General features: G+C 46.3%; 1 protein-coding gene across 1 annotated transcript in view; it reads right to left on the reverse strand.

The window, feature by feature from the left end:
* LOC141106885 (uncharacterized) overlaps positions 1–25,088 on the reverse strand; it is a 152,563-nt gene that overhangs the window by 9,992 nt on the left and 117,483 nt on the right. Inside the window, exons 24-29 of the mRNA XM_073597814.1 lie at positions 23,920–24,119; positions 23,554–23,695; positions 20,698–20,789; positions 20,438–20,579; positions 18,014–18,535; positions 8,621–8,824 (exon numbers count right to left, since the gene is read on the reverse strand). Of these exons, the coding sequence (XP_073453915.1) occupies positions 8,621–8,824; positions 18,014–18,535; positions 20,438–20,579; positions 20,698–20,789; positions 23,554–23,695; positions 23,920–24,119 (1,302 nt within the window). The remainder of the gene's footprint in view (positions 1–8,620; positions 8,825–18,013; positions 18,536–20,437; positions 20,580–20,697; positions 20,790–23,553; positions 23,696–23,919; positions 24,120–25,088) is intronic.

Here is a 25,088-nt window from a genome sequence, read left to right on the forward strand (position 1 = left end):
TCTGGTACAGAGACTGATGTGACTGTGGGGGAGGGGGCATTAGAGTGTAAGCTCCTCTGGTACAGAGACTGATGTGACTGGCTCAGTGTTCTTTGTACAGCACTGCGGTATATTTCAGAGCAGGGACATTTGCAGACTGATCAAAATTTGGTCAGATGAAGCCTTTAAGGAACAGGTAAAAAAACCGGGACTGTCCCGGCAAATCCAGGACAGAACACTATTATGGTTATTTAAATGTATAATAATAATAATAGTGTGTGACTGTGGGGGAGGGGGCATTAGAGTGTAAGCTCCTCTGGTACAGAGACTGATGTGACTGGCTCAGTGTTCTCTGTGCAGCACTGCGGTATATTTCAGAGCAGGGACATTTGCAGACTGATCAAAATTTGGTCAGATGAAGCCTTTAAGGAACAGGTAAAAAAACCGGGACTGTCCCGGCAAATCCAGGACAGAACACTATTATGGTTATTTAAATGTATAATAATAATAGTGTGTGACTGTGGGGGAGGGGACATTAGAGTGTAAGCTCCTCTGGTACAGAGGCTGATGTCTCTGGCTCATTGTTCAGTGCTGTAGATAGGAATACAATCAATCCATCTATTGTTATACTCTATATATGTTTATCAAAGTATTTTTTGGAGATAAAAGACATCACAGTGACTATGGAGGAAGAGGACGGACATGACGGGGAGTTACTGGGTGTAAATATAAAATAAGATCTTATTACCTCCTCTGCTGCCAGTTCCAGCAATGTCTCCTCTCTACTTCCTGTCTGTACATGACATCACTTCCTGTCTGTAGTTTAAGAAAGCGCCTTCCTTTTTTAGTGCGTTCCACTCAGTATAAGTTGAGATCGCCATCTAGTGGAGAACAGAGGAACTGCACATTTAAGGATGTCTACAAAGTCTTCTTCTGGGACTTGTGTTGGAAGTCGTCTGTCACTCCGGGGATCACCGGCATCACACTCCGGTCTGGTGGCACGTCCGTCTTGATATAAAATGAGCACTTCATCAATAAGTGGAAAATGGACCGGCACTATTTTCACGCGTGCTGTTTCTCCTTCCTCACTTCTGCAAGCATCCAAGGCCGGGCCTTGAAAGAAGCCTGTGGTGTATGTGCCCCCCGGAGTGGCAGTCCAGGGGTGCCGTAATCTTCAGTGTGTTTAGGGGACACATTTAGTTTTATTGGCACCAAGGTCACTGCACCATACACATTTTTTTTTTACACCTGCCTCTGAGCCTTTTGGCTAGGACCAGAGGAGTTTTTTTTATTTCTGGATGAAAGGCCGGCCATTGTACTGCACAATGGCACCTTTGCACCTTCTCCACTATCCTTCCCTCCACTTTTGTCTTTATTTTGCTGTACACGTTTGTCTTCATGTTTGACTGGTAGGGTGTAGGTCAGCATTTCTCAATCTTTTCAACACAGAGGAACCCTTAAAATAACTTTCTGGTCTCATGGAACCTCTGCTAAAAATGACTAAATCTACAACTCATGATACCTTAATACCTTCACACTGACCATCCATGTGATGGTCAGTGTGAAGAATGTTCCTCACACTTGAGGTCATTGGGAAGAATTACCTCCTTATAGATAGCTAAAAAGATCAATGGTCTAAGTGGGAACATATCTGAGAGGCAGAAATTGCTCCTTGCTCAAGGAATCTCTAGCAACCTCTTGAGGAACCCCAGGTTGAGAAACCCTGGTGTAGGTCCTCGGGCCTGCCCTGAAAGTCTTGGGAGGGGGTGGAGATGGCCTTCTGCCTTAGTTCGCCCTCTCTCATGGAGTCTACCTTCATGGGGAGCCCCACCTAGTACATAGGTTGGTCTGTTTCGGCAGACCTCGGTTTCGGCCAGATGGACCGCACAATGGCACCTTTGCACCTTCTCCACTATCCTTCCCTCCACTTTTATTTGTTTGTTTGTAACTTTTGTCTTTATTTTGCTGTACACGTTTGTCTTCACGTTTGACTGGTAGGGTGTGGGTCCTCAGGCTGCCCTGAAAGTCTTGGGAGGGGGTGGAGATGGCCTTCTGGCTTAGTTCGCCCTCTCTCATGGGGTCTCCCTTCTGGGGGAGCCCCGCCTAGTACATAGGTTGGTCTGTTTCGGCAGACCACCCAGCAAATGGGGTCCGTCTAGTTTCGGCCAGATGGACCATGTACTGCACAATGGCACCTTTGCACCTTCTCCACTATCCTTCCCTCCACTTTTATTTGTTTGTTTGTCACTTTTGTCTTTATTTTGCTGTACACATTTGTCTTCACGTTTGACTGGTAGGGTGTAGGTCCTCAGGCCTGCCCTGAAAGTCTTGGGAGGGGGTGGAGATGGCCTTCTGGCTTAGTTCGTCCTCTCTCATGGAGTCTATCTTCAGGGGGAGCCCCACCTAGTACATAGGTTGGTCTGTTTCGGCAGACCACCCAGCAAATGGGGTCCGTCTAGTTTCGGCCAGATGGACCATGTACTGCACAATGGCACCTTTGCACCTTCTCCACTATCCTTCCCTCCACTTTTATTTGTTTGTTTGTCACTTTTGTCTTTATTTTGCTGTACACATTTGTCTTCACGTTTGACTGGTAGGGTGTAGGTCCTCAGGCCTGCCCTGAAAGTCTTGGGAGGGGGTGGAGATGGTCTTCTGGCTTAGTTCGCCCTCTCTCATGGGGTCTCCCTTTGGGGGGAGCCCCGCCTAGTACATAGGTTGGTCTGTTTCGGCAGACCTCCCAGCAAATGGGGTCTGTCTGGTTTCGGCCAGATGTACCATGTACTGCACAATGGCACCTTTGCACCTTCTCCACTATCCTTCCCTCCACTTTTATTTGTTTGTTTGTAACTTTTGTCTTTATTTTGCTGTACACGTTTGTCTTCACATTTGACTGGTAGGGTGTGGGTCCTCAGGCTGCCCTGAAAGTCTTGGGAGGGGGTGGAGATGGCCTTCTGGCTTAGTTCGCCCTCTCTCATGGGGTCTCCCTTCTGGGGGAGCCCCGCCTAGTACATAGGTTGGTCTGTTTCGGCAGACCACCCAGCAAATGGGGTCCGTCTAGTTTCGGCCAGATGGACCATGTACTGCACAATGGCACCTTTGCACCTTCTCCACTATCCTTCCCTCCACTTTTATTTGTTTGTTTGTCACTTTTGTCTTTATTTTGCTGTACACATTTGTCTTCACGTTTGACTGGTAGGGTGTAGGTCCTCAGGCCTGCCCTGAAAGTCTTGGGAGGGGGTGGAGATGGTCTTCTGGCTTAGTTCGCCCTCTCTCATGGGGTCTCCCTTTGGGGGGAGCCCCGCCTAGTACATAGGTTGGTCTGTTTCGGCAGACCTCCCAGCAAACGGGGTCTGTCTGGTTTCGGCCAGATGTACCATGTACTGCACAATGGCACCTTTGCACCTTCTCCACTATCCTTCCCTCCACTTTTATTTGTTTGTTTGTAACTTTTGTCTTTATTTTGCTGTACACGTTTGTCTTCACATTTGACTGGTAGGGTGTGGGTCCTCAGGCTGCCCTGAAAGTCTTGGGAGGGGGTGGAGATGGCCTTCTGGCTTAGTTCGCCCTCTCTCATGGGGTCTCCCTTCTGGGGGAGCCCCGCCTAGTACATAGGTTGGTCTGTTTCGGCAGACCACCCAGCAAATGGGGTCCATCTAGTTTCGGCCAGATGGACCATGTACTGCACAATGGCACCTTTGCACCTTCTCCACTATCCTTCCCTCCACTTTTATTTGTTTGTTTGTCACTTTTGTCTTTATTTTGCTGTACACATTTGTCTTCACGTTTGACTGGTAGGGTGTAGGTCCTCAGGCCTGCCCTGAAAGTCTTGGGAGGGGGTGGAGATGGTCTTCTGGCTTAGTTCGCCCTCTCTCATGGGGTCTCCCTTTGGGGGGAGCCCCACCTAGTACATGGGTTGGTCTGTTTCGGCAGACCTCCCAGAAAACGGGGTCCATCTGGTTTTGACCAGATGGACCATGTGAAGTACCTCAGTCCCTGTCTGGAGCCTAACGCTCCGGGGGATCAGGGTTAGGGCCCTTCTTCTTTAGAGGACTATGTGTACACCCTATGCACGTTTTGTGTTTCACTTTTTTGTGTGCACTTTTTTTTGTAGCTGAGAACAGAGATTATGTGATCATTTATAATAAAAAAAATTTATACACATACACAAATGTTTTGCCTTTCATTTTCTATTTTAAACTCAATGGGTTGTTTTACAAGGTGAGGGTTCACACATACACTCACCGGCCACTTTATTAGGCATCCCTGTTCAATTGTTTGGTAACACAAAATGCTAATCAGTCAATCACAAGGCAGCAACTTAATCCATTTAGGCATCTAGACGTGGTGAAGACGACTTGCTGAAGTTCAAACCGAGCATCAGAATGGGGAAGAAAGGGGATTGGAGTGACTTTGAACATGGCATCGTTGTTGGTGCCAGATGGGCTGGTCTGAGTATTTCTGGGATTTTCACACACAACCACCTCTCGGGTTTACAGAGAATGGTGGGAAAAAGAGAAAATATCCAGTGAGTGGCAGTTGTGTGGAGGAAAATGCCTTGTTGATGTCAGAGGAGAATGGGATGACTGGTTCCAGATGACAGGAAGGCAACAGTAACTCAAATAACCACTCGTTACAACCAAGGTATACCATCTCTGAATGTACAACACATCCAACCTTGAAGCACATGGGCTACAGCAGCAGAAGGCCACACCGGGTGCCACTCCTGTCAGCTAAGAACAGGAAACTGAGGCTACAATTGGCACAGGCTCACCAAAATTGGCCAATAGAAGATTGGAAAAACGTTGCCTGGTCTGATGGGTCTGGATTTCAGCTGAGACATTCAGATGGTCGGGTCAGAATTTGGCGTAAACAACATGAAAGCATGGATCCATCCTGCCTTGAATCACCGGTTCAGGCTGGTGGTGGTGGTGTAATGGTGTGGGGGATATTTTCTTGGCACACTTTGGGCCCCTTATTACCAACTGAGCATCGTTTAAACACCACGGCCTACCTGAGTATTGTTGCTGACCATGTCCATCCCTTTATGACTACAGTGTCCCCATCTTCTGATGGCTCCTTCCAGCAGGATAATAATGCACCCTGTCACAAAGCTCCAATCATCTCACCACTGGACAATGAGGTCACTGTACTCCAATGGCCTCCACAGTCACCAGATCTCAGTCCAATAGAGCACCTTTGGGATGGGGTGGAATGGGATATCAAATCTGCAGCAACTGCGTGATGCTATCATGTCATTATGGACCAAAATCTCTGAGAAATGTTTCCAACACCTTGTTGAATCTATGCCACGAAGAATGAAGGCAAAAGGGGGTCCAACCTGGTACAGCACTAGCAAGGTGTACCTAATAAAGTTGCCGGTGAGTGTATATAGCTTCATCTGAACCCTAAGGGCCCATTTACACCAGTGCCGTATGAGTTACCCCGTGCAATTCCGAAACATACGCTTATGGGCACCCTAATCATCCTAATACACCTGTGTTGCAGAAAGTCCTGGATTCAAATCCCGGAACGAGCCCCCACAAAAAAAACGCTATGCATTGCACTGGAGAAAACAGTGCATGCACAATTTTTGGTCAGTTGCGGTTCATTAAGGAGCCCATTCAACTTAAAGGGCTGCCTCAAGGCAACACACTCTGGTCCAGTCATGTGATCCCAGTGGTGGCTGCAGGGGAGAGGAGGGAGTGCTTACAATGGCTGGGACATAGGAGCTTATGGGTGAGGGCATCACTCCCGGAAATCCCAGCTGTTGTTATAGAACGTTCTCTCCTCTCCCCTGCAGCCAACACTGACTGATACAGGGGATCATGTGACCGGACTGGATCACGTATACAGATCTTTTTTACACAGGTTATTCAGCATAGGTAAGGGAGGGGGGCTTTTTTAGGACTAGTTAGGTGTAGGCTGGAATTCTACTTTAGGTGAACCCCTATACAAATACAATTACTGAACTTAATTACAGACAGCAGAAGGGGGGCCTCCCCTACCCACCATCTTTACCGGGCTCTCCCATGCGAACAGGGGAGCTCAGTAAGGATGCAAGGATTTCACCACTACCACTTCTGATGCTTTGGAGGCCAGAGAAGAGATATGGGGTCTAATAGACCCCAGAGCTCTCCAAAAAAAGAGGACCTGTCAAGGCCCATGCTATCAGAAGGCATGTTGTTCCACGGGGATACGCAATTTTAAAGCGTGACATGTTTGGTATCTGTTTCTGTATCTCAGCGTAACATCATCTTTTATATTTTACCAAACGATCGGTTATTATATTGTGTTTTTGTGCATTAAGATTCAACAAAGTGTATTCTTTCAAAAAAATGTGCATTTGAAATACAGCTGCGCAAATACTGTGTGACATATAAAATTGCAACACCCACCCGCCCGACCGCAATATGAATATATATACATTGCGGCTTTGAAGTGGTTATGGCTGAAGCTATCAGCGGTGACCTCTGTATTTTTATTTTTTCAGCCTGCGACTGGCTTTCTCATGAAAGCAGTCCGAGCGACTAATTACCTGCTGGATTGCTTTCTGAAGCAATGGGACCACTCTTCCACCGCTCACTGGTGTTTTTCAGGCTTACCGTTTTAACTAGCGAGCCCAGGAACCAATCCGATGGGTCGTGTGGCAGGCAATAGAGGTTACCAGAGACTACATTGTCTCTGATGGCCTCTATGGTCTTGGAGGACTGGAGCAACGTCATGATGGCACTTCTGGTTTAGGGCGGAAGTAAACATTTTTTTTTTCTTTTAAAGCAAAAGATCCAAGTATTTTTGGATCTTTTGCTTTTAAAAGGTAGAGGAGAGATTTGAGGTCTTTTTGACCCCAGATCTCTCTATAAAGAGGACCTGTCATCCTTATTTCTATTACAAGGGGTGTTTAAATTTCTTGTAATAGGAATAAAAGTGATTAAAAAAATGTGCACTCACCCTTATGCATTGACCCCTTATCTCTGGGATGGTCTTTTGGGGAAAAATTACATATAATGTTTGGGGGTTCTAACTAATTTTCTAGCAAAAAATACTGATTTAAACTTAAACAAAAAGTGCCAGAAAAGTCCTGGTCTTCAAGCGGTCTCTAGGGCCTCTGCTTAAAAATATATACAGTATCTCACAAAAGTAAGTACACCCCTCACATTTTTGTAAATATTTTATTATCTTTTCATGTGACAACACTGAAGAAATGACACTTTGCTACAATGTAAAGTAGTGAGTGTACAGCTTGTATAACAGTGTAAATTTGCTGTCCCCTCAAAATAACTCAACACACAGCCATTAATGTCTAAACCGCTGGCAACAAAAGTGAGTACACCCCTAAGTAAAAATGTCTAAATTGGGCCCAATTAGACATTTTACCTCCCCGGTGTCATGTGACTCGTTAGTGTTACAAGGTCTCAGATGTGAATGGGGAGCAGGTGTGTTAAACTTGGTGTTATCGCTCTCACTCTCTCATACTGGTCACTGGAAGTTCAACATGTCACCTCATGGCAAAGAACTCTCTGAGGATCTGCCCTGCTAAAGAAGCTGAGGTTAAAGGTGATGGACTGGCCAAGCATGTCTCCAGACCTAAACCCTATTGATCATCTGTGGGACATCCTCAAACGGAAGGTGGAGGAGCGCAAGGTCTCTAACATCCACCAGCTCCGTGATGTCGTCATGGAGGAGTGGAAGAGGACTCCAGTGGTAACCTGTGAAGCTCTGGTGACCTCCATGCCTAAGAGGGTTAAGGCAGTGCTGGAAAATAATGGTGGCCACACAAAATATTGAGACGTTGGGCCCAATTTGGACATTTTCACTTAGGGGTGTACTCACTTTTGTTGCCAGCGGTTTAGACATTAATGGCTGTGTGTTGAGTTATTTTGAGGGGACAGCAAATTTACACTGTTATACAAGCTGTACACTCACTACTTTACATTGTAGACAAGTGTCATTTCTTCAGTGTTGTCACATGAAAAGATAGAAGAAAAGATTTACAGAAACGTGAGGGGTGTACTTACTTTTGTGAGATACTATATATAACGTTTGGGGATTCTAAGTAGTTTTCTAGCAAAAAAAATGTCAAAATTGGCCTGAAAGTGATGAAGAAATTAGGACACAAAACATGAAATGGGATCTATTTTTAGACAATAATTTACATGTCTCAGCTGTATACATATAGAAGAGTAGGTTGTAATTTGAACGAATAATTAAATAAAGCAGGAACAAAAAACGAAAATGTCCTCCTCTTACAATTGTTCTACAGATGAAACACCCTATGAAACACCACCATACATTTATCTGTAGATGTGATTTCAGTGAAGAACATTTCCCGTGATAATGCTCGTACAATGTTTTTTCTGGTGTCTAAGGAGATCCCTTTTCTGAAGGAAACGTTTCTCGCAGTCCGAACATGAAAACGGACGTTCCCCCGTGTGTATTCTCTGGTGTCTAAGTAGGTAGGTCTTCCACGGAAAACTTTTCCCGCACTCCGAACACGAAAAACGATGCTCGCCTGTGTGGCTCCCCTGATGTCTAAGAAGGTCCCCTTTCTCAATAAAAGATTTCCCGCACTGTGAACATGAAAAGGGACGCTTGCCCGTGTGCATTTTCTGGTGCCTGAGAAGGTTTCCTTTCTGGATGTAGGATTTCCCGCATTCCGAACATGAAAAGGGGCGATCCCCCGTGTGAATCCTCTGATGTCTGAGAAGGTCTCCTTTCTGGGTGAAACATTTACCACACTGCGAACATGAAAAAGGGCGATCCCCCGTGTGAATTCTTTGATGCCTGAGAAGGTCGCCTTTCTGAATGAAGCATTTCCCGCATTCCGAACAGGAAAAAGGGCGCTCGCCTTTGCAATGTTTCTCCTGGACCGGGAGGGGAAGGTCTTGCTTGCAACTGAAGCTTCTGCACTCTGAGCATGAGAAAAGACCCTCGCTTGTGCGGACTCTTTTCCATATGAAACATTTCCCGCATTCTGAACATGGAATTGGGTACTCGCCTATGTGTGAGCTTGGGTCTACAGCAGGAGATGGCTCGGATTTACTGTTGGACGATCCATGGGGATTAGACAGATCTGAGGAGGTATCCGCACTGTAAAGTCTTGGGTGAAGTGTTTTGAGGAAAGTTTGTGACTCTTTAGGGTTGGAGAGATCTGTCGGTCTATCCGGAGAGTCAGGTCTGTGATGGATATTTCTAGGGTCAAGGTTCACTGTTGGGGAACACTGTGCGATGCCCTTATCTTCTGCGTTATAATTGAGGTATAAACCAAGGTGTCCCTCTGAGGTATTCTGGACATCTCCTCTACCTGTTGGAAAATAAAAATTTAAAACCTTCTTTTTTTATGATAGAAATAATAACCAAGAGGCCACACCTCAATTATGAATGCCAGCATCCCTGAATCTTTGACCGTTTGCCGACCGTATAACTTACATATACGGCAGTAGAGCGGCCTCCTTGCGTTGGATCACGTACCTAGTGATCATGATAAACATACCACGTTTCCCCGAAAATAAGACCTAGCGTGATTGTCGGTGATGGCTGCAATATAAGCCCTACCCTCCAAATAAGCCCTACCCTATTTCCCCCAGAAAATAAGCCCTACCCTGAAAATAAGACCTACAAGGACTTTAACTAGGGCTTATTTGGGGGGTAGGGCTTATATTGCAGCCATCACCGACAATCACGCTAGGTCTTATTTTCGGGGAAACAGGGTAGAGCCAACATCAATGCTGTGCTTAAAAGCCACCCGGAAACCCATCCCCCCCAGGTAAACTCCAAGGGGTGCCTCCCTCAGAACAACCCAAGGCACCATCTATATGGGTATTGCTTAGGCTAGTGCAAGATTTCTTTGAAATGAGGATCAACCCAGACTTCAATCAATGGCTCGATCCCAAATTGCCGGCTGGCTCCACAGCAACATTTATGAATTGTAAGGGCATTGCGCATTCTCAGTTGTTTTCTGTGGAGCTCCTCTCCGATTTCCTTCACTTGGACCACCACTGCTGGTAAAAGATTCCGCAATAATCTAATTATGTTCCCCTATTGGTTGGTTGCACCTACAGGGGTGCTAGCCTACCCAAATGGCCACCAAAGAACTTGTATGAGGACTTTTTTCAATCCAACTTATGTGTTAGGTTTTACTTCTAGAAAACATTCCGGTAATCGCATGCCAAGTCATGTGTCAAACTGTCAGGGCTGGGCTCGGCCCTTCCTTCTCTGAGCTGGCCGATCAGCTGTCAGCTAATTGCCAGGTCCCATCTCTCCACAGTTACTCAGCTGTTGATGATATCCTGCTCGTCAGTCCTGCCTACTTAGGCCGTCCAGTCCAGAGGATCTCTGCCTGCGCCTTGGTCACATCACAGAAACTATCTCCTGTGATCCTGTTTGAGACTTGCTTTGCTGACATCCCTTCTGGCTCCAGATCCTGCTTGCTGTTCCACTCCATTGATCCCTGACTTCTGGCTTGGCTGACTATCTGTTCCTGGGTTACTGGACTTTGGCTATGTTTTGACTACATTTGTTATTTTTACTTTTATTATTAAACAAGTGTGATTAAACTGTACTTCTGTCTCGGCCTGATTTCATGGTTTTTGACACAAACAGTAGCAGCCTCAGCTCGCTCTGTCCAGGCCATGCTCCCAACACATTTCTCCCCGCCCCCTAAGGCTTAAACATGGAGGGCCTCCATGATTAAGTCCCAGGGGGGCTCGCTCCATCGCGGCAATGCCCCAACGTGTGTCGCCCCACCACGGGGCTTAATCATGGAGTACCTCCATGACATGTCCATGATTAAGCCCCGGGGCGAAATACGTTGGGAGCGTGACCTAGGCGGAGAGAACTAAGGCTGCTGCTATTTGTTTGAGGCATGACTTAGGATGGTGTGCTGTTAGTGGAATTTTTTTTCATGCTCTGAGTTGGGATGGACTCGCTTCCAGCCTGCACCCTTCAGCAGGAACCTGCTGAATAGGACCAGGGTAGCCCGAGTGGGGATCCAAAGCTGTATTTACTTCTAGTGTTGGTTTTAAACATATGAACACCACGGCCCAAACCAGCCTCTAATACATGAAACCACATATATAGGTGGACAGCCCAGGTCTCCATGTCGCATACACCTCGCTGTGGCTCCAGGACTTATTACTTACCTGCACCCGTACCTAGAGATGATTCCTCCTCTTTAATAATTATCCTTATTCCCTTCTCCTCCACAGACTGGTGATCAATCCTCACATTCATCTCTACTTCTTCCTTTTTATCCTCAACTTTCATTTTAATCAGACAGGGACATCTCTCTGGTGGGTTCCCATTACTGGATCCATCTGTAGGAAACACACACACTGACTGAATACATTGTTTCTATGTGTTTATCAGATGATGAGGGATCTAGGTGGACCCTCCGTACTGCTCTCTGCTTTACAATAAAGTCTCCTCTTACCCGGTGATGTGAGGGGCGGCTGATTGTCCATCATGACGTCCTTGTAGAGATCCTTGTGTCCTTCTAAATACTCCCACTCCTCCATGGAGAAATAGACAGTGACATCCTGACACCTTATAGGAACCTGACACACACAATGATACAGTCACCATCCAGACACATCCCTTGTCTGTTACTGGATAATGTCCCAGAGTTCCCAGAACTGCTCACCTCTCCTGTCAGCAGCTCCATCATCTTGTTGATAACACGTAGGATCGTCCTCTTGTTCCTCTCAGGTATTGGGGAGTGAGGTGGGGATGGTATATGGAGATGGCTGCTGGGTGGATCATTAGAGGTCTTCTTTACTAATTCATAATCCTTTTATAAAACAGAAGCTAAAAATGATCACTGCTTACATTGCTAGAATTATATTCACCTCTACATTTAGATAAGAGTGATGTCATGTGACCTCCCAGAATCCTCCTCACCTCTCCGGTCAGGTCTGTGTTTTATTAATAGAGATAAGAGTGATGTCATGTGACCTCCCAGAATCCCCCTCACCTCTCCGGTCAGGTCTGTGTTTTATTAATAGAGATAAGAGTGATGTCATGTGACCTCCCAGAATCCTCCTCACCTCTCCGGTCAGGTCTGTGTTTTATTAATAGAGATAAGAGTGATGTCATGTGACCTCCCAGAATCCTCCTCACCCCTCCGGTCAGGTCTGTGTTTTATTAATAGAGATAAGAGTGATGTCATGTGACCTCCCAGAATCCTCCTCACCTCTCCGGTCAGTAGGTAGATGATCTCCATGGTGAGGTCTAATATCCTCTCGGTCATGTGACTCGGGTCCTCTTCCATCCTCATTGATGTGGTCATGTGACCTATATACAATGCTTCTCTCTGTAGATGAATCATAGATGGAATTACTCTCATACATTATGGTCAATTTGAATGAAACATGACCTGTCTGTGTTGCTTTCTACAATCAATCATCCTCTTACTATCGACATACATTTATTTCTATAGCTACAGATTACCCTACAAGAGTTAACCGTTCCCTATACAGCCATGCAGTATATGTCAGAGCTATATAAAGGTATAATCATAATAATAATAATGTGTGACTGGGGGGGGGGGGGGCATTAGAGTGTAAGCTCCTCTGGTACAGAGACTGATGTGGCTTAGTGATTTCTCTACAGCATTGTGGTATATGTCAGAGCTATATAACGCAACATCTGCTGAAAATAAAGACATCACAGTGACTATGGAGGAAGAGGACGGACATGACGGGGGGGGGGGTTACTGGATGGAAATATAAAATAAGATCTTATTACCTCCTCTGCTGCCAGTTCCAGCAATGTCTCCTCTCTACTTCCTCCTGACTCACCTTTGACCCAAAACTTCCTGTCAGTACATTACATCACTTCCTGTCTGCAGTTTCCATAATGACCTGACTACGTCCCCCCCACCCCCCCACCCCGGCCAGTATAGGTTAGATCACCGTCTTGTCATTAGTAGAGGAACCGCAGCCTTTGTTTCCAAAGTTTTACATAGGCTCATGACTCCATGGGCTTCTTTTTGGGTCTTTCGGTCTCCACTTTAGTCTGCAGATTGGAGAAAGGTCTCCCTGCTCTCGGGGATTGGCAGGGGAACGACGACACTGTCCATCAGTTCTTCTTCTTTAGAGGAAATCTAAGGTTTAAATAAACATTCACATTAGGGAATAAACATACACAAGTTTGAAGTTAAAGTACACCCATCATCAGTTCCAACATAGGTGTCCTCCTGCAATATGAGGAGGCATCCCTTAAAACGGACCTTCGCCCTTCCGCCCTATTTTTCTCCTTCTCCTCTTAACTGTATAACTTGGGTTGTGCACAAAAAAGCATACTTACACTCCTGGTGATCCGGCGATGTTCCCGTTGTGATCCGACACTTCGAAACAGAAAACCCGGTCACGCACTGCCATGTTCTTCTGACATCACCTGGTGGGCTGTCTTTTCCTGGTTGTGGGAAGAGGAGGAGGTATTCCAGTCCTCGTCTTTTCTGTAGAATGTCAAGTTCTATCAAAGCAACCTGGGAAGAACCAGGCAGTAGTATTACGAGAGTTTTGAACTTTGTGGAAATTAGAAGCTGTAGCCGGCCAATCTGTACATAAATGTATGAGTTTGCCGAAGCTCCCTATATGATTGTCTCTCACAAAGGTACCTTTGCTTGTCACCAGAAACGTTCTAGGGTGTGCCAAATGGTAGCTGTAAAAACAACCAGATTTTGGTATGATTAAAAAAGAGAATCGTACTTACCTCAGCCTACGATTATTTATCTAAAGCTAATATAACTTCCCTTGCAAAACATGTTAGGGATTCATGAACATCCTGGTATCTTCTCATATCTCATGGTTTTATGGTATTCACAGTCAAAATGTCATATCTTAATCGTATAGTAAAGGACATAGGCAGAATATTCATAGACTCTGAATTATAGGCTGGAACCTTCAGGTGATTGGACACTGGCAAAGCTTTTGGGCAAATGCCCCCTAGGCATCCCCCATATGCCTACCCCACTCCATGAGTCCTCAGTCTTTTTGCTAGTGTTCCTAGGTGATAGATCTCTTCTCCCTTAGGGAGAAAATCACTCTTGGTTTTATTTATTTTATTTCCGATTCTTCAATGAACTCCTCTACTACTACAAGAGAAGCAGTGCATCCAGATCCGAGCGACCTGGACAGTGTTGGGAGCTGTTCCCGGACCATACAACATGGGGCCATGTAATACTTCCCAAGCCACTTCATGCCTTCCTGGTTTTACGCATTTCAACTAATATGAAAAGGTGGGGTTGGGAGTACCCAATAGATCCTACTCCTACAAAGCAGCCCAGATTGCCCCACTGGTCCAGCTATATTCTAAATCTGATGCACCTTTATGGGTGTCTACCCTCTCTTCCTTTCCTGGATTTACCTTTTTTTTTCTTTAAACCTCTCAATCCGGTCATATCACATACCCTGACTATCTGGGACTCTAATAAATATTCAGCAGGCCCAATCTCACCTAATTTCCCCCTCATTCACCTTTTTCGACTGTCCCCTATTCCCCACCTGGACTGGATAACCCTTACATCTATCATTTGTGGAGCTTCTACGGGTTTAAAATGGTCTATGCTTGATTAAACATTATAGGCGTTTGCACCTTTCAACAACTCATTAATTCCCTACAAAATCCCCACTAGGAACCTTTTCACTGTTTACAATTGTGGCAGTTTATTGAGTCCCTACTTAAAATTGGGAGTCACTGCTATCCCATGTTATTCTGTCTGCAGACCCCCAGGACCATCACTCACATCAGCAGCAGTATCCCGGTCCAAACAGCATGCAGGACACCTCAGACTACCAGCCAGTCAGCTCAGGAGCAGTGTCCTGGTCTGGCCAGCAGGTCTTCTCAGACTACCAGCCAGTAAGCTCAGAAGCAATGTCCTGGTCTGGCCAGCAGGTCTTCTCAGACTACCAGCCAGTCAGCTCAGCAGCAGTGTCCCGGTCTGGACAGCAGGTCCCCTCAGACTACCAGCCAGTCAGCTCAGCAGCAGTGTCCCGGTCTGGCCAGCAGGTCTTCTCAGACTACTAGCCAGTCAGCTCAGCAGCAGTGTCCCGGTCTGGACAGCAGGTCTTCTCAGACTACCAGCCAGTCAGCTCAGCAGCAGTGTCCCGGTCTGGACAGCAGGTCTTCTCAGACTACCAGCCAGTCAGCTCAGCAGCAGTGTCCCGGTCTGGACAGCAGGTCTTCCCAGACTACCAGCGGAGCAGATCTGGGAGGTGTACTTTACATCCTCCTCCTCTGAATGCTGAGGCCTCCATGCACCTGATTGGTTGCTAGGAGCTAGGCAGGACTAAGTTGGGAGACTGGTAATTCTACAGGGGGAACCCAGTTAATCCTGCGGTGGCGGTAGTTTCGCCACTGGTGCGGGGTCAAAGGGCAGCTGCTTTTGGCCCCACAGCAATAACTAGGCCTGGGGCAGCTACCCCTTGTGGCCCACATTGGAGATGGCCCTAGATGGGGACCGGGTCCCTCCAGATGCCAGGGCCCCCTACATGTGTATGGGGTGTCCACCCCCTTGAAGGAAGCCCTGCTCATAATGTGCAAACCTTGGAAAGACCTTACAATGCCTTGTGGATATTGTAATGGGGTAAAGACAGTGAAATGCATAGTATCGTATCCCACCACTTGCTTTTGTACAAAATAAGGCGCATATATGGGGGAACTGTTCTAAGGTCCATCAATCTTCAAAAGGACCCATCTCAACAAATCCATTGCAACCATCCCTCGGTATAGCAGAATACCTAATCCCATATATTTACAATCGAGAAATTGAATAGTAAATGGTAAATATAGTTGTTTACTGACATATACTCATAATGATAAAGAAAGGATAATTAAAAAAAATATAAGTCTAGTGTCCAAGGGTAGAAAAGATGGTAGAGGAAAAAAAGTATGGAAGGGGAAAGATGAAAAGAGAGAGAAGAACGGAGTAGTGGTACTTTGGGGAGGGAGAAAGGTAGGGTCACTCCATCATGGCAGACTCCGGGTTATCCTCCATGATCCAATCCTGAAAGCCAATAAAATTTGGAACATAGACCAGAAGGTCCCAGTTTTCTTGGACTGTTCTTCTCTGTCGTTTTCCTGCGATAACAGATGTTCTAGGTCCCTGATGGAGTCAACTTTACCTGACCATTCCAAAGTTGTAGTTTTCCAGTGACTGGGTTTGACCGTCCTGGCTACTGCCAGGAAGTGTCTGAGAACATCTTTCTTGGGATCCAATCCTGAAAGCCAATAAAATCTGGAACACCAGAAGGTTCAAGTTTTCTTGGGCTGTTCTTCTCTGTAGTTTTCCTGGGACAACAGATGTTCTAGGTCCCTGATGGAGTCAGCTTCACCTGACCATTCCACAAGGAAAGGTATACTGTAGTTGTAGTTTTCCAGTGACTGGGTTTGACCGTTCTGGCTACTGCCAGGAAGTGTCCGAGAACATCTTTCGTGGCAGTGCTTACCTGCAGCTGCTAATGGCACCACACACATAAGAGAGACAGAACCAAAGCTGTGCCTCTCCTCCACAACAATAATTGACAGTGAGCTCTCAAGCTTTGATTCTAAGTTTCTCACCCTGCCTCTGTGTGCGGCACTGGAAGGGGCTGCACGTAAGTTTGTCGTTCAAAGCGGGAGTGCTGTCAAGACAGATGACCTCAGGCACTTCCTGACAGCAGCAAAAACGGGAGGGCGCACAAAGTCGAGACTCCATAGGTCCCCCCCGGCAAGCACAAGGTGCACCCCACCCCATACCTAAGGGGGTAAAAGCCCATTGGACTGCTTTTTCTCCTGAACTCTAATCTGCATTTCTTCTAAACGACTAATACATTTTCCCCCTCTTAACCCCCACCAACCTTAACTTGGTCCTCATACATCTGCTTCATTCCTTCAATTGCAAGATCACTGTAAGGTCATTTGGGAAGGATCCTCTTCTCTGTCTCCTGTTTCTCTACAGCTCTATGTGTAGACTGTGTAATCTGTAATCCTTTATTATGTGGTGTTTAAAAGGATATGTTACCCCAAGCCCCCCCCCGCGCTTTCTTATTTGAAACTGACCACGCTAGGCATAGAAGCACATCCTGGTCAGTTTTCTGGCTATGCTGGGAACACAGCCTGCCTGTCCTCCCATGGCCAAGACTTGTGCTGACACCCCCCCCCCTCATTCACCCAGAAAATCAGTGTGCTGCTGTTTTCTCCACCCCCAGCTCTCTAAGACCCTGCGTCTGAGAAAAAATGAATAAAACAGTGTTTATAATTTTTTTTTTTTTTTAAATATATACACAGATGTTTTGTCTTTCATTTCTATTTTAAACTGAATGGGTTGTTTTACAAGGCGAGGGTTTACATATATTTTAATGGATGATGAATATTTACAGAGGCTTAAAGATGAACAGCATATTTAATTTGAGCCTGAAAACGAACTCATACGATAATAATACGACGACATCCATAACCGATTATAATAAAGGAGAAGAAAGACTTATGAGTACTACAATGTCCTCTTCTGTATCATTCAATTGTTCTACAGACGAAATAACTAAAGAAACCCCACCAAACGCGTGTCGTCAGCGGACGTGAAATTTTTGATGAGCAGTCAGATTTTCATTTCAAAGCGTTTCCAATGTGGATTCTTCCTGAGTGACTCTTTTGGCATTCACCCAGGTCTGATTTTCAAAACTTTTCCTGCATTGCGAACGTGAAAAAAAAGGTCACCTGCCCTCGTGAACTCTCTGGTGTCTAACAAGGATTCCTTTTTGATTAAAACTCTTTCCGCACTCCGTACAGGAAAACGGACGCTCGCCCGTGTGAATTTTCTGATGTCGGTGAAGGAGTCCTACGTCGGCAAAACATTTCCCGCACTCCGGGCAGGAAAACGGCCGCTCGCCCGTGTGACTTCTCTGGTGTATCAGAAGGTGTCCTTTCTGAACGTAAGACTTCCCGCACTCTGCGCAGGAGTAGGGGTGCTCCCCGCTGTGAATTTTCTGGTGTCGAAGAAGATCGCCTTTGTGAATGAAACCTTTCCCGCACTCCGTACACTGGAAAGGACGCTCGCCCGTGTGACTTCTTTGATGGGAAACCAGGTCTGCCTTCCGAATAAAACATTTCCCGCAGTCTGTGCACGAAAAGGGACGCTCGCCGGTGTGAATTCTCTGGTGTACGATGAGTTTTCCTTTCTCGCTGAAACTTTTCCCGCACTCCGAGCACGAAAACGTACGTACGCCGGCGTGACTCCGCTGGTGTCTAAGAAGTTCCCCTTTCCCCATAAAGCATTTCCCGCACTCTGAACACGGTAAAGGGTCTTTGTCCATGTGCGTCTTCTGGTGTTTGAGGAGGTTTACTTTCTGAACATAGGATTTCCCGCACTCTGGACAGGAAAAAGGGCGCTCCCCAGTGTGGATTTTCTGGTGTCTGAGGAGGTCCCCCTTTTGGGTGAAACTTTTCCCGCACTCCGAGCACTGAAAAGGGCGTTCGCCCGTGTGACTTCTCTCGTGTCTTAGAAGATCTTGTCCTCGAATGAAGGTCTTCTCGCAGTACGAGCATGGCCAAGGACGCGGATGGACGCGGCTCCTTTGATCTATGGCAGAAGAGGAGTTAGATATAGAAGTGGTGATTGATTTCACAGCAAATAAATGTTTTATCATCTGTGTGTGTGATGCTTTAACCCCTTAGCGCCGGCCCTTTAAGGGGTTTAGAAAGCCTGGAGGCGGGGCTTATGGTCATGTGACTGCCGTGATTGGCTGTCACAATCCGTTAGCCGCCGGAAACTGTGCAAGGAGCGCGCGCTCTCGGTACAGCTCTATTGCATGCACTCCTGTAGAGTTTCCCATGATGTTCCCCGCATTCCAATTCACAATAGCAGGAGATTTTGATTGGCTCTCTATGGAACCGGTTCACATATCTCCGCTGCGGCTCCGGTGCGAATTTGCACAGGAGCCCTCTGCATCTTTTGGTCCGTTTCAGGTCCGAACCCAGCCAAAAATTCGGGCTGAAATCGGACCTCTAAATGTGAACGAGGATGCACTGGACCCCTGCTGTGAGCCGCATGCGAAGATAGTGTGAACCCAGCCTAAAGGGGGAAGGAGGGCAAGGTGGACCGAGCAGACACATCACAGAGAACAGGAGAGCTGGAGCTGCATGCTCTGATCCCTCTGCCTTTCCCCAGCCCCACTTAGATCAGATTGATAGGGAAGGAGGAGGAGGAGGGCCATTAAAGCTGTAGGCTCTGCTTGTGTAGTGTAATCCCTGCACGGGTAGGGAAAGCAGGAGCTCATATCTTATATAACAGGTGACACCTGACGGGGATCTGAGGCAGTTTTCTACATGGAAACCTACCACATTCCCTTTGTTAATTAGGTGCAATAGCTTCTACTTCAAGCTGAAACCGAAACTGGTGTAGGTGGTGCAGATAGACCTGACTTGGTCTATCTGCTTAATTATTGTGGTGAACGCCACTCCGGAAGTTCTCTGCACCATTATAATGGCACAGGAAGCTTAGTTAATTCCCCAGATTTTTTCTATGGGGTTGATTTACTAAAACTGGAGAGTGCAAAATGTGGTGCGGCTCTGCATAAAAACCAATCAGCTTCCAGGTTTTTTTTTTTGTCAAAGCTTAATTGAAAAGCTGAAGTTAGAAGTTGATTGGCTACAATGCACAGCTGCACCAGATTCTGCACTCTTCAGTTTTAGTAGATCAACTCCAATGTGTTTTCTCAGATAATGGGAAATCTAGGGGGATCCCCAGCTCTGCTGATTCCTCCCTCAGTAGTAACCTCCAGCTCTGCTGACCCCCAGTTTGTTGATCCCCAGCTCATTAGTACCCCTGTTCAGCAGATCCCCAGCTCATTAGTACCCCTGTTCAGCAGATCCCCAGCTCATTAGTACCCCTGTTCAGCAGATCCCCAACTCATTAGTACCCCTGTTCAGCAGATCCCCAGCTCATTAGTACCCCTGTTCAGCAGATCCCCAGCTCATTAGTACCCCTGTTCAGCAGATCCCCAGCTCATTAGTACCCCTGTTCAGCAGATCCCCAGCTCATTAGTACCCCTGTTCAGCAGATCCCCAACTCATTAGTACCCCTGTTCAGCAGATCCCCAGCTCATTAGTACCCCTGTTCAGCAGATCCCCAGCTCATTAGTACCCCTGTTCAGCAGATCCCCAACTCATTAGAACCCCTGTTCAGCAGATCCCCAGCTCATTAGTACCCCTGTTCAGCAGATCCCCAACTCATTAGAAACCCTGTTCAGCAGATCCGCAGCTCATTAGTATTCCAATGAGGGATCTAGGTGGACCCTCCGTACTGCTCTCTCCTTTACAATAAAGTCTCCTCTTACCCGGTGATGTGAGGGGCGGCTGATTCTCCATCATGATGTCCTTGTAGAGATCATCTTACCTGATTATGTGAAGGTCTACAGATCCTCAATCACCAATACAACCAGTGTACCCAAAACAGTTTCTGTGTCGAATGTTCAATACCCACCTCTGTTGACATCTGGAGAAGGTTCCTCCCCTTTAATTATCACAATCATTCCGACCTCCTCCGCAGATTGCTGATAATCAATCCCAGAGGTTTCCTCTTCTTCCTCCTTAACTTCAACTTTTATATACATCTGTTCTTCATGCTAAAACACCAATATGATAGAACATAACATCAAAAAAAGTAAGCACCTGTAGGCTGAGACTATATAAAAAAGAATAATCTCATAGTTTGGAGTCAATTTTTGTATTCTACTCATCTACCTGATGATGGTGAGGGATGGTGTGATCTTCCTGTGTGGAATCCTGGGAATACAGAGGACATCTCTCTGGTGGGTTCCCATTACTGGATCCATCTGTAGGAAACACACACACTGACTGAATACATTGTTTCTATGTGTTTATCAGATGATGGGGGATCTAGGTGGACCCTCTGTGTCAAACTAATGAAAAAAGAAGAAAGTGAATATTTAGAACCATGATTACGTTTTGACGTCTGAAATGCGTTGGATTTTATGGCTGTTTTTCACCTAAATTAGTGTAAAAAAAAAGTAAAAAGTGTACATGTTTTAGCTGATTTTGGTGGCGCCAGCCTTTCTCTTTTCAAAGTGAATCCCTACTTTGAAGAGAAAGTCCCGAATTTTGATCTGGTCCCTGGTTGTGCTCCCTTGTTTCTCCTCTCTGGTCCCTGGTTGTGCTCCCTTGTTTCTCCTCTCTGGTCCCTGGTTGGCTCCCTTGTTTCTCCTCTGTGGTCCCTGGTTGTGCTCCCTTGTTTCTCCTCTCTGGTCCCTGGTTGCGCTCCCTTGTTTCTCCTCTCTGGTCCCTGGTAGTGCTCCCTTGTTTCTCCTCTCTGGTCCCTGGTTGTGCTCCCTTGTTTCTCCTCTCCGGTCCCTGGTTGTGGTCCCTTGTTTCCCCTCTCTGGTCCCTGGTTGTGGTCCCTTGTTTCTCCTCTCTGGTCCCTGGTTGCTCTCCCTTGTTTCTCCTCTCTGGTGCCTGGTTGTGCTCCCTTGTTTCTCCTCTCTGGTCCCTGGTTGTGGTCCCTTGTTTCTCCTCTCTGGTCCCTGGTTGGCTCCCTTGTTTCCCCTCTGGTCCCTGGTTGTGCTCCCTTGTTTCTCCTCTCTGGTCCCTGGTTGCTCTCCCTTGTTTCTCCTCTCTGGTCCCTGGTTGTGCTCCCTTGTTTCTCCTCTCTGGTCCCTGGTTGTGCTCCCTTGTTTCTCCTCTCTGGTCCCTGGTTGTGCTCCCTTGTTTCTCCTCTCTGGTCCCTGGTTGTGCTCCCTTGTTTCTCCTCTCTGGTGCCTGGTTGTGCTCCCTTGTTTCTCCTCTCTGGTCCCTGGTTGGCTCCCTTGTTTCCCCTCTGGTCCCTGGTTGCACTCCCTTGTTTCTCCTCTCTGGTCCCTGGTTGTGCTCCCTTGTTTCTCCTCTCTGGTCCCTGGTTGCGCTCCCTTGTTTCTCCTCTCTGCTCCCTGGTTGTGCTCCCTTGTTTCTCCTCTCTGGTGCCTGGTTGCGCTCCCTTGTTTCTCCTCTCTGGTCCCTGGTTGCTCTCCCTTGTTTCCCCTGTCTGGTCCCTGGTTGCTCTCCCTTGTTTCCCCTGTCTGGTCCCTGGTTGGCTCCCTTGTTTCCCCTCTCCGGATCTGGTTGGCTCCCTTGTTTCTCCTCTCTGGTCCCTGGTTGTGGTCCCTTGTTTCTCCTCTCTGGTCCCTGGTTGCTCTCCCTTGTTTCCCCTCTCCGGTCCCTGGTTGGCTCCCTTGTTTCTCCTCTGTGGTCCCTGGTTGTGGTCCCTTGTTTCTCCTCTGTGGTCCCTGGTTGTGGTCCCTTGTTTCTCCTCTGTGGTCCCTGGTTGTGGTCCCTTGTTTCTCCTCTGCAGACTTTCACATGACTCTAAAACATGGTAGTGAAGTGGAAATTGTCATGGGGAACCATCGAATGCAAAGAGAGACCAGAAGATCAACACCTCTGGAAGGAAATGCTTTTTAACCACTTGCCCTCTGGAAGATTTACCCCCCTCGATGACCCGGCCATTTTTTGCTATTCGGCACTGCGCTACTTTAACTGACGATTGCGCTGTCATGCAATGCTGTACCCAAAGTGTCTATCATTTTTATCCCACAAATCAAGCTTTCTTTTGGTGGTATCTCATCACCTCTGGGGGTTTTTTTAATTATAAAAACGAAAAAAGACTGGAAATTTTGAAGAAAAAAAAATATATTTTTTACTTTTTCACATAAAACATCTTCAATAATTTTTTTTTTTTTTAAATTGTAAAAAATAAAATGTCTTTATAAATTTAGGCCACAATGTATTCTGCTACATGTTTTTGATAAAAAAAAAAAAATTCCAATAAGTGTATATCAGGGGCCAGTTTATTTATTTATATTTATTCTTTTAGACTTTAGCGGGGCTGGACTAGGTCCAGTGGGAGTGGAAATTTTCCTGGCATCAATGGGAGTAAACATGACTACATTTGGTATCAGGGGGAGGAATAGTGCCCCATTGTTGGTATGATTGGAATGAATAGTGCCCCATTGTTGGTATCATTGGAATGAATAGTGCCCTATTGTTGGTATGATTGGAAGTTAGTGCCCCATCGGGCCCCAGGGCCACAAGTTTGGAGACCACTGGTGTATATTAATTGATTTGCGTGGAAGTTATAGTGTCTACACCCCATGGGATATATACTGGAATTTGTATTCGTTTTATACTACTAATGGTGGCAATCAGCAACTTATAACGGGACTGCGATACTGTGGCGGCCAATCTGACACTGACGCTGGGGGGGGGGGACTGACTGACACTGACATCTCCAGGGGTCAGTGATAATACTATACACTGTCACTGTACTAATGACACTGGCTGGGAAGGGGTTACCAACTCGGTCGTTTTGAAGAGCTGGTGTCATAACTGATCTCGTGGGCAGTTGCAGCTCAAACAAGAGGCCAAGATGGCAACTTCCTTGTCTGAAAAGGATAGGAGGGTTTAGTTCTACCCTTTCTTACCCGATTATATGAGGGGCCGGATGATTGTCCATCACGAGGTCCTTACCTGATGATGTGAAGGTCTACAGATCCTCATTCCTAAATCTGTATACCAGAACACCTTCTGTATATAACGTTCAATGCTCACCTGAGACGATATCTAGAGACGGTTCCTCTGGTTTAATTTTTGCCATCCTCTCGTCTTCCTCCGTAGATTGCTGATAATCCATCACACACACCTCCTCTTCTTCCTCTTTGACCTCAACTTTCATATACATCCGTTCTTCATGCTAAACCAACAGAAGGACAAAAACGTGACATCAAAAATGTCGGCTCCTATAAAGCTGGCTGAGATTACTGAAGAGTGCAACCTCATACAGGCTGGAGCCACGTTTGACTTCTACCCACCTACCTGATGATGGTGGGGGATGGTGTGATCTTCCTGTGTGGAATCCCGGGAATACAGAGGACGGGGACATCTCTCTGGTGGGTTCCCATTACTGGATCCACCTACCTGATGATGGTGAGGGATGGTGTGATCTTCCTGTGTGGAATCCCGGGAATACAGAGGAGGAGGACATCTCTCTGGTGGGTTCTCATTACTGGATCCACCTACCTGATGATGGTGAGGGATGGTGTGATCTTCCTGTGTGGAATCCCGGGAATACAGAGGACAGGGACATCTCTCTGGTGGGTTCCCATTACTGGATCCATCTGTAGGAAACACACACACTGACTGAATACATTGTTTCTATGTGTTTATCAGATGATGGGGGCTATGGAGCCGCTGGATTACTTTTGAAGGAAGCAGAAGGGGGTTCCACCCCCCAATCCCCCCTGCAGCCACCTTTACCGGGCTCCTCCGAGCGATTGGAGCCTGGTAAGGATGCGACCAGAAGCATCAAGTTCCTGGGACACAACGAGAGGAACTGGTGCGTTTCCTCTCACCGTGTGACGTCAGAAAATGGAGGGGACAAAGGATTCCGTCACTTCCGGTTTCGGTTCTCTGTTTACCTGGCCGTTACCGGCAAGTGAAGCAACCGGTCACACCGATCTGTGTCTGATTGGCTGCTTTGGAGGCCAGAGGAGAGATCTGGGGTTTATTAGACCCCCCACCCCAATCTCTCCATATACAGGACCTGTCATGACCCATGCTATCACAAGGGATGTTGTTCATCCCTTGTGATAGCAATAAAGTTGATAAAAATTACATACTATATACCAAAAAAAAAAATACTATAATAATATATAATAAAAAAAAATAGATATATATATCTATATATAGATCTATATCTATAGCTATATCTAGATATAGATATAGATCTATATATAGATATATACATATCTATATATAGATATATATATATATCTATATATATCTATATATAGATATGTATCTATATATACACACATAGTATATAGTAAAATTAACCACTTCAGCCCCGGAAGATTTTACCCCTCTTCCTGGCCAGAGCACTTTTTGCGATTCGGCACTGCGTCGCTTTAACTGACAATGGCGCGGCCGTGCGACGTTGCACCCAAACAAAAATTGGCGTCCTTTTTTTTCCCCACAAATAGAGATTTCTTTTGGTGGTATTTGATCACCTCCGCGGTTTTTCATTTTTTTGCATTATAAACAAACAATGAGTGACAATTTTGAAAAAAAAGAAGCAATATTTTTTA

Source organism: Aquarana catesbeiana, linkage group LG08, assembly GCF_042186555.1.
Source record: "Aquarana catesbeiana isolate 2022-GZ linkage group LG08, ASM4218655v1, whole genome shotgun sequence".
NCBI lineage: Eukaryota > Metazoa > Chordata > Amphibia > Anura > Ranidae > Aquarana > Aquarana catesbeiana.